The sequence below is a fragment of the Photinus pyralis genome, unplaced genomic scaffold, assembly GCF_008802855.1.
Source record: "Photinus pyralis isolate 1611_PpyrPB1 unplaced genomic scaffold, Ppyr1.3 Ppyr1.4_LG3a, whole genome shotgun sequence".
NCBI lineage: Eukaryota > Metazoa > Arthropoda > Insecta > Coleoptera > Lampyridae > Photinus > Photinus pyralis.
This window is the reverse complement of record NW_022170509.1, coordinates 2,135,743-2,146,058: the sequence shown is the minus strand read 5'-3', so window position 1 is coordinate 2,146,058 and position 10,316 is coordinate 2,135,743. Positions and strand designations below refer to the sequence as shown.

Below are 10,316 nucleotides of genomic sequence, written 5' to 3'. Positions count from 1 at the left end.
AATTACCGCCACTACACCTCACCTAGTGATTAGGGAAGAGGCACTTAAAGAGGGGCATACTGGCTGAGTCAATGGAGACGAGGGATCGTCAAGGGTGGAGCACTAGCTCATCTTTGATGAAAACTCTAAAGATACAACCCTCAGTATGACAACTGAGAGGATAACTAAAACAGTTTGTCTTACAAAAACAAAACTTAGCAATTCTATTTTTTTGTATGGTAAACATCAGGCTCTATCCACTCCCAGATTTTGCTATGTTAAATTTAAACTAAATCTTAAGTTCTAGGAAATTGAGATAATGTCAGTTTGAGGTATAACTGCTACATTTATTTAACAATTTTATGCAATATAATTGAAGAATACAGAATGGATTTGCGTTTTAACACACACATGGGCTAAATTCTACGTTGCTATAACATGGTCTTACAATTTTTTGAAGTAATTAGATTGTAACTTAAGTGGCTATTGAAGGAAGGTATTTTGAAAGTAATAGAAGGGAATGACATCAACTAAACAATGTAACGCTAAATAATACAACTACAAACGATAACAGCTTTGCATAAATCTTTCAATAATAAATGTACAGGACTGAACTTAAATTTACTCAAGTGATTTTTTAATTATTGAACATATATTTATCCATATATATTACTATATTTTATCATACTTTACAAATATGTAAAAGGTGTAGACCATAGAATAGTTGTCTCTAATATACATTTAACAAAACGTAATTGACATAAAATGGCTACATTCCACACCTGACTAGAAATATCAACATAAACAAAAACTACGCACTACTAACATTGGAATGTTATATTTATTGAAAATTTTTGTACTAAAATTCGCAATGGATTAATAAATGCGAATGAATGTTACTTGCGGGTTAGCAATAGGCCCTTTCTTAAACTCCAAAATAATGAGTGGATTAGAAAAATATTTTTTTATAACCGACCTTCCCATTTTTAACCCATTTTACTAATGTCTATTTTAACAAAAACAGTAAGCATCGAAATAGTTAAAATAACATTAGCCCCAAGATACAAAGTCACAAAATAACAGCCACAGTTAGGAGGTTAACTAGATTATTTTAGATCTGTGTCGTCTTCAAGCAAATCTTCAATGTCTTTGTCCCAGTTGCTATCGTTCTTGGAGCTAAGGGATTTATTCTCACTAACGACTTCGTAGTCTTGCAGTTCAGCCTCTAACTCTTTCTCCCATTCCTCTTCTGTGGGTCAACAAATAGCATTGGAATAGGAAAGGTGCAAAAAAAAAACAAAAAAACAAAAATCATAAACATACATAATGGAAAGAAGGCATGGTAGTAATTGAGCAATCATACTGAAAAACCAGATGCTCAGTAAGTTAGTTTCCTGTTTGTGTTTAACTGTATTAAGTAAGAAACTAATGCAAGTGTCAGATATCTGAGCACCTGGTGGGTCTACACCGAGTTTAGCAAATTTGTTTATAATACTTTAGTATAGAACAGTTATCTAACATAGGTATTGTCGATTTATTAAAATTGCCCGCCGTATTCAAATACAAAGTTTTCATAAACATCGCATGAATATTTATACACAATACAAAGACATGTAGAAGAGTTCAGTATAAATTTGAAAATCTCATATTTGAATACGGATGCTTGACTTTCTATTCAATTTGTCGATCACTTGCCACGTAATTCATACAGAATCTACACATGCTAATGTTAATCAACACAGTAAGTTCAGGTTCTTCATTTATCGATGTTGATAAAATTATGTGTAATGGAAGAAAAAGTGATAAGTGCAAGTTTACTTGTATACATAGATTATTTAAACTTCAACTTGATCTTATAATACCTATACATATATATAGTACCTATATTTTAAGTGATCAAAAACAAAATAAAAAGTAAGCGCTTTTCTGAGGATCTGCATCGCTTGCATTCCACAAAAAAACATTGTAGTGGAACGAGTACAGTAATTTAACAATCACAAAATATTTATTATAATACTGATCTATTGATATATTTTCCTAACGTTATATTACATATATTTTACAGGCAAAATTAGCCATCATGTCGTTAAAGAATGCGATAAATCATGATATATATGTAAAAACAATAGCTAAAGAAAATGCGTAAAGGATTAAAAGGATATGGAAAACTTATTGGAAGCTAGAGCTGACCATCATCTTCTTAAGCTGCATGATCAAACAGGAAACTAACCTTAAGCTACAATTCATAACCCCATTTACCCTTTCATACATAAAAAGATTTACCGTTGTCAAACGGTAATTACTTTTGATATATGAAGGGGCAATATAACTAACGTAAACAGCATTGTACACGTAGCATGCAAAAAATATTGCTCACAAAAATACTCGGTTTTTAGAATTTAATTTTTTGACAAAAATGGCATAGAAACTGTGGTAAAAGTGGAGTGCATTGTAACAGGCGATAAGGAGTTCTCATCGAACAAACACGTGTTCTTATCGCTATTAGAAGAGAGAGATATTTCGACGTAAGTGGGGATGTGTTTCTTCGAAGCCTAATTGTGATTGGAGGCGTTTTTGAAAATCCTGAAGGAGATTAATTTATAATGGAAGTGGTGGTTCCTTTAAATGCTGGAGTCAAGGTAAAAACGAGGCTACTAGCTGTTAGTTTTTCGCGACGGTAAAAAGAGCGTGTAAATTTGTTTACGCTAAATCTCGGAAGTTCACCCTTAGTTGTTTTTGTTGAAGATGCAGTTTGTAAATTACGAAGTAATATGGGGCAAAGAAGTTACGCCATTTTAATAAAAGATTTAAGTTACAGTCAAGTGAAGTAGTAAAAGTTTTTAAAACAGTTTGTTCCGTATTCAGAAAAAGTTAGTACGAGTGGGAGTCAACAAAGCAGTTGCCAGTTTAGTAAAGTTAAAAGTTTCTACCATCCGGGCAGATCCCAAAAATCTTCTTTTTCAAGCCAGTCCGTCATTGAGTTCAGTTTATTAAAAAAGAAGTGAAGTTTCCTGAAGCTGTCAGCGATTACCTTTACAGTTTCTATATATACGCTCGATTGTTGTTTGGAAGAAGTGGAAAGTCTGGTAGAGAATGCGAACATCAATATTAATGGCATAGCGGCAACAAATTAATACTTGAAATGATTTTTGTCTTGATCGAGATTTGTCCCACTGACTAACTAAAAACTATCTATTGACAAATTTTATTAGAGAAACCAAAACTCATTTATTTATTGAGGAAGAGCCACAGAATTACGTTTTTTTGCCATCAATAGGTACGAATTTTTTTCACATCGCCCTAACTTGTCTCCAACCCGTGGTGAAAAGAACGCTGAATGAACTGCTCTTTAAATTGTCACTCAATTTTTGTACGTAAGAAAGAGATAGCAGTAGGTTCAGTCTATCACACCTCCGCTAGTGCAGTTTTATTACCAAAATCACGATCGCGCGCATTTCTTTCAAAACGTAGGGCAAACTGAGATACGAAAAATGTATACAAGATAAATTTGCTACAAAAAAATAGGCAAGAGGATGTCTACCTTAAACTGTTTTTGACGTCTGCAATACTTTTGAACGCTTGTAACACGTAAGCGAATTTTTTGCGCAAAATGGCATGGCCCGTTTTTGCACATGCTTTGCGCACTGCCTTTTTATTGGTTGAATTTTGTTTATTGCACTTTCTAAAATATTTCCAAATCGCATCTCATTTTTATCCACTAATTTTTCACACGCAAATAAATATAACTTTTAGTCCAGGCTATATATTTGTTGACAAAAAAATCCCCGAAACTCGAAACCAGGTTTTTTATGTAGTTATGAAGTAATAACAAATGGGGTATGTAAATTACCCTGTATAACTAAACATAGATGCTATTAGTAAAGAAACCATAGCGCACAGAGTTTTTGGATGCATGGTCCACTTTTGCGTCAACTACCGCCGACTGAACAGAAAGACCCGAGATGAAAATACCACCCTTCAGCTTTTGTGTACTCGGTACCCTCGATTTCCAGTACAGATCACAGCCTTCTGTACCTTAGCCAAAGCAAGTTACCAATTTCCAGTTAAGGCGTTTCGGTTGAAATAAGAATATGTGCCTTAGTAGACCTCAACGGCATAATTTTCGATGCCACCGTTGAACCAGGTCAAAGTTTTGGGGGAAGAGTAGATAAGAAACACCCACCTGGGCTCACTCGGACCTTGAGATCTGCGCATGCGTCAAGTTAAAGTCAATTGATTCTGTTTATCGGAGGCAGATTGATTAACGAACCTGATTCTGTTAAACTGACCTATTTTTACTAAACAGAGCCTGTTACTGTTTAACTGATTTGTTTCTCATACGCAGACCTATTTCCGTCAACAAACATAACCGAACCAAATGACCTTGAACTAGGCGAGTGCGCAGATCTCAAGGTCAAAGTGCGTCCAGATTAGTGTTGCTTCGGGAAGAAAAACAGATCAATATTTTTCTGAGCAACTCGATATGTGAAGCCAAAATAATAATAAACTCTAACCTTACCGCAGTTTTTTGTTGTGCCCAGGTTCAGTTTTTTCATACCTTCGTGTACTTCGACCAAATCTTGCGACGAGGCTTGTAACGTGTCTGACACAAATTCGTCTGTGGTGTCTTTTATCGTTTGATCTAATATATCAAATAAAAACTCAAAAATATGCTACGAAAAAATTGTGCTCGAACAATAAAACACAGATCGCATGCAAAGAATTTCTAAGTTAACACAATGCATTCAGATTTCGGCTACTACATACCTATAGGTTGATCAGAAGTTATTGTTTCTGTACCAGATTGACTATTGCCCATAAACGATAACTCGTTGGCCTGACAAATTAGGCTAACACGGTAAAAATAGTTCTTCCAAAAAGTTTCTTCGCTGATTCTGGAGAGGAAAGTATTACTAGTAGTACAGGACTAACGAGCAAGTTGGCACTTACACTTTAGGCACAAGATTAAAGCGCATTTTTTCCAAGTTAGGGTCCTGTTCCATAATTGCCATAGCAACTGGATAAGTTATGTCATAATTAAATTGGAAGTCCACTCCGGCTGGCGGACTCCTAACAAAATTCCTTTTGTCAGTAGATAAACTGAGGCATTCTTCTTTCAAGGATTCTTCATTTGCGCAACCGGCCCAAGGCGGTAAAGCGCTCGCTGTGGTTCCTTGTTGAGATTTCATAAACGCCTCCTGCTCTTTGTTAAATTCACCCAGAATGCTCTGCATAATAAAAAGCTTAATAAAAATACTTCGAGTTTAGAATAATTACATTTTCTTCGACAGTTTTTTTGATCTTCGCACCGGCTTCAGTCACAGTTTTTCCCGCCTTATTAACAGCAGAGTATAAGAAACTGCCAAACGACTTTGCGCCAGCTAACGCTTTACTTTGGACTGCAATGACAACGTTACAATAAGAAACCTAGCTCGAACCTACCATTTCCGAACTGATTATCTTTCTCTTCAGTCGGCGACTCGGGAATCGATTGCGGTGCGGAATCTGCTCCTCCAGTTGCACTAACCAACAAACTATTACTATTAAACGATTCTAGTTATTCTAAACTCACCTCGAATTGTCGTCGTCGTCTTTCACTTTCTTTTCGGTTACAACCGTGTGCGACGGATCCACATCCTCCGTCAAAAGCTGCCGTTCCTGTGGTTCGTTTTGCTCAAATTCGCCCTCGCCCTTTCGAAATTTTGGAATATTAGATCCTATCCATCCGCCTATTCCGCCAATTTGACTCTTCACGTTTGTTAACATATCTAATTTACTGTGCTTAGTGGGGCTGAAACAAAACCGAACCTTAAATTATTCAAAAAGTATTTTCGAGACGGACGTTAGTTAATTATTTGTAGCACCGTTCGGAGACATCCGTGAGTTTCTACCTCGGCACACAAGGAGGTAAAACTTGCCTGGAAGCATCCTAGCACTCTTAATTGCAAAAGACACGTGTTACTCAATATTATCAGCAATAGTGGTTTAAAATTATCGTAATTTATTTATCATTGCGAATATTCGAGAAAGTTCGAGAATATTCGGAAATTGTCGGTAACATTCGTCTTTTACAAAATATACTATACCATTCTATACAAATTACACCAAAATGTTTTAGTAAAATAATATAAAACGCATCTGAGTTTTAAATTGTTTATTTGACATAGGTACATAAAAAAGAAAAACTTTTTCAGTCTCGGTTCATATGCCATAACAAATACTGCCCCTTCCAAAAAAAATTCAGAAAATGGAGTCAAGATTGAAAATATTTCCTGAAATATTGCAATATATTTTTCCCATTATTTTATTTAGAAACATGTCGTCACTGCATAGTGCCTATAATGATTTCAAGTGGCTGATCTCTTTGGCTAGAAAACTTTTTTGACAGCTGGAGATGCAGTGCACACTATTACTCGCTATGACGGTATAACATGTTTGACAACCATCGATAGGTGAAAAAAGTTATGGCCCATCCCAAACCACTTACCTATATCTAGTTAATTATGTTTTTTTTGTAGAAGTGAATTTTTATTCTTTACCAAGAGAAAGTACCTGTTTATTTGTGTTGCAATTTGGATTAAAAAAAAACATTAGTTTAAGTTACTCTCATATCACCTTGTAGAAGGTTAACTAAGGAGTAACGAACTATTAGTCTTACGACAATAATATCACATTTTCGTATCAAAGGTACTAATAGCATTTCAAAAAATGGCAACAGGTGACACCTATCGAAAACAGCAACAAGTATAAATTAGGACAACCTACCTACTATAACAAATTTGCAACATTTTAGATATTTACATCAATCACATCTCAAACAGTGGAGGTACACCACAAGTCCTCGGTACTTAAAAAACAATGTGCTTTTGTTTATATAGCAAATGTGCAAATAAAAGCATCACAACATAATCTATGTAAATACTCTGTGTCAACCATAGATAAGAATAGTACAGATAATGCAAGAAAAATTTCGAAACCGTTCACACATATGTAAAAGTGGTAATAAAAACATTCACAAAAACAGAAATTCAATCGGAACGCATTGACAGCAACAATCAATGCGTTAAAACACTTACGTAACTGTTCAAGTCGAACCTTTCGACTAACTTATATTACACTACCGTCGACACCTTCTGCTATAATTTTGACAAGGTGTACTAATCGCATCTGAAAAGGATTGGTCCTTAGTACCCTAAGATGCATCCTAACCTATAAAATTAAATTAACAACAAACGCACTTAAGAGATTATTGATTTTTTAAAGGAGGGATGAACATATTAAGAGTCTGGATGAATGCATTTTTGAAAAATGTAATTTAACGCGTAGGGCATTTGCTGTAAAAAATCAATAGGTATAGGGTCAGTATGTCAATATAAAAATTAAAAGCCTACAGGTGGAATGATTCCTCTTACCTTACATCTTTTTTATCCATATTTGTAGTAGTATTAACGGCATTACACTCATCGGTGGGGGTTGGTACTTTTTCCTCTTGGTCACCCTTTCCAGATCCTATCCACGAACTGACCTGGTTGGTAAGACCAGAGAACATTTTCACAAATTATGGGTATCGTTCCAAGTAAACGTGTATTACAAACGGATAGAATTCGCACCGCAGTTCAAATAATTGTAGCATTCATCCCTTTCTGAAATAATTGTAAAGTAGTAACACCGAATTTGGCCAACTACAGCATCGACTACCCCGTACTAAATGAAAGACTGTGCGCCAAGGACATCAGCAGTGGAAACAAGTATCGAATATCAAACGTACTTTCCACATCAAATACAACTTGCGCGATCTGACAATATTTACTTCTATTTACAACTCGTATTCAAAGATTCAATTAATCATATCTCGTTGGCGGAAGAAATGACGAAGTTCGTAATTATTTTTCATTTCACCCTTATGTCCAAGGCAAAAGAATACTGTATAACATGAAACTTTATTATAGATCCGTTTAATAGGGTTAAAATGGGTCAAGATCTCGGCGAGATAACTGAATAGGTACCTGCAAAAAGGGGTTGTCGACTGCGCGGGTTTGTATTGATCCACGGTAATCAGCCCTCCTATTTTATTTCCACATTTAAAATTAAAAATGAACCCATATTGACTCAGTAACCAGTACCTACACTCCACGAAGTGCATGAAACATTTTCGAAATGAAGACGTCTTGAGGCGGCTTCTCGTCTAGACTAGACTATAAAATCATCAAAGTTGTATAACACGCTTAATTCGGCTCTGTTCTTATTACAGGAGCGTAATGAATTGATAAAAGAAATTATCTCGTTTGTTACACGCATTATTTTACATGACGAGGGTTAAAACCCTTATTATAACATTCATTTTACAAAAGAATGGTTTTACGTCTCTTCCTCTATTGATATAAGCTCGTTTCGCTAATACTCGAATCAAATTTTATTCATTACCGCTTTCTCAAAGTCTGCTTGTTTTTGGCTTTTGCCCATAAGGTACAGTTATGTGAATTGTGTCATTAAATGGACCCCTCCATATGAAGAAAACTTTATATAAATCATTTCTTGATATCCCCTCTAGTTTGCTCTCTGTATATACCTAAATTAATTAAGTGACATTAAAATAAAAGATTACGAAACTGGGTAGTCGCAACTCACAAAAGAAATAGCCGCTGCACCCTCGGCTACACCCCAATTCGTCTTGCTCATTGAACAATTTCTTAATTGAAGAAAACTTTATTTAAAAAATACACTTTGCAAATATAAATTAACAGACTGGATATTGTTTTCATATCTTAACAAACTTGGTATCATTTACTGAGAATGGAGGCCCTTTTTACACCTTTTTTGAAAATAGAACTAACTGAAGACTTAATTACCCAGACCTGTCTTTCTATCAAATTGGAACCTCTTAGAAATCATTTAACAAAGTAACACTACACAATGCACTAATGTTCGTTTGCATCTTGTGAGGAATTTGATGTCATGCTGAATATCTGCTACGGATTTATAAGCAAATTTAAACACTGTCTTCCAAGGCAGAATGTGTTCGCTTTTCAAGAGAATATTCTGTTAGTATTTGCCTCAACGTTCTTATGGGACTTCGCATATTGGATTCACTTTACCATCAATTGCACATCAAAATGTGACCCTAGTAATGCGGCAGTACGTGTGAAAGAAATTATAATTATATTTTAATTACGTACCAAGACTCTCGATCTGATAATGTAATGCCAAGACCTAGTTTTACATTCCAAACCCTTTTCTCCTTTCTCAGCAGTCAAGAATCATCTGCCTTCCAATCCCTTGGCCCAGAGCGATAAGTTACATTTCACGCAATAGCCAGACCAAGTATGCAACGATTCCATGAACGAGACTTTAAATTAAAATTCCATTTCCATATTTTAAACTTAAATTACAATAAACGTTCATTTTATTGATGAAAAAAGTAAACAATTATTTGAGGTTAATTTACAATTTTACCATAGGAAACGACATTATCGGCCAAATAACATTTAATGAATATTACTTCTTCGTTTCATGTTCTCCTGGTCCCCCAGCTTCAAATTCTATGTTCTATATATACAAAATGACAAGAAACATGGCCGCTTTTTCAGAACATCGAGTATGACGAGTTGCCTACACACTAGGGTACACATTCCAAACGCCCACAATTGGGCTACTAGATCAAAAGTAACAGTCCTTTGAATTTTTTTTCGAAATTTGTTTTTTGTCCATAACTTTTTATTGAGAGGTCTAATCGAAAAAGTACGAATTGTTTTGGATTCTACGCACCAAAATTAATAAGAAAAAGTGTTTTCCCGAGAAATTTTGGTGTAGTCGATTTTTGGTAAAAAAGGAAGGTTATACACTGCATTTTTTTGAGCCCCGAAGAAAAATTGTCTCAGATCGACCCGGAAAAAAGATTTCCTTATAGAATGTGGCCTGTAGAATCCATAATTTCAAACAGTTCCAAGATTGGGCTACTAGTTCAAAAGTTACAGCCCTTTGAATTTTCTTTCGAAATTGGTTTCTTTTCTAGTCTATAACTTTTTATTGAGAAGTCTGATCGAAAAAGTACGAATTGTTTTGGATTCTACGCACCAAAATTAATAAGAAAAAGTGTTTTCCCGAGAAATTTTGGTGCAGTCGATTTTTGGTAAAAAAGGAAGGTTATACACTGCCTTTTTTGAGGCCCTCAAAAAAAATTGTCTCAGATCGACCCGGAAAAAAATTTTTCTTATAGAATGTGGCCTGTAGAATCCATAATTTCAAACAGTTCCAAGATTGGGCTACTGGTTCAAAAGTTACAGCCCTTTGAATTTTCTTTTGAAATTGGTTTCTAGTCTATAACTTTTGATTTAGAT

At 35.0% G+C, this 10,316-nt stretch overlaps 1 protein-coding gene across 1 annotated transcript; it reads right to left on the bottom strand.

Annotated features, from left to right (window-relative positions):
* Positions 1–301: 301 nt before the first annotated feature.
* On the bottom strand, positions 302–7,708 carry LOC116165501 (synapse-associated protein of 47 kDa). Its single transcript, XM_031479996.1, has 8 exons — positions 7,392–7,708; positions 5,552–5,770; positions 5,422–5,513; positions 5,257–5,378; positions 4,930–5,207; positions 4,747–4,874; positions 4,499–4,621; positions 302–1,228 (listed from the first exon to the last, which is right to left on the bottom strand). Exons 1-8 carry the CDS (start codon positions 7,526–7,528, stop codon positions 1,086–1,088), a joined length of 1,242 nt encoding a protein of 413 aa, XP_031335856.1. The 5' UTR covers positions 7,529–7,708; the 3' UTR covers positions 302–1,085.
* Between the last annotated feature and the right edge of the window lie 2,608 nt (positions 7,709–10,316).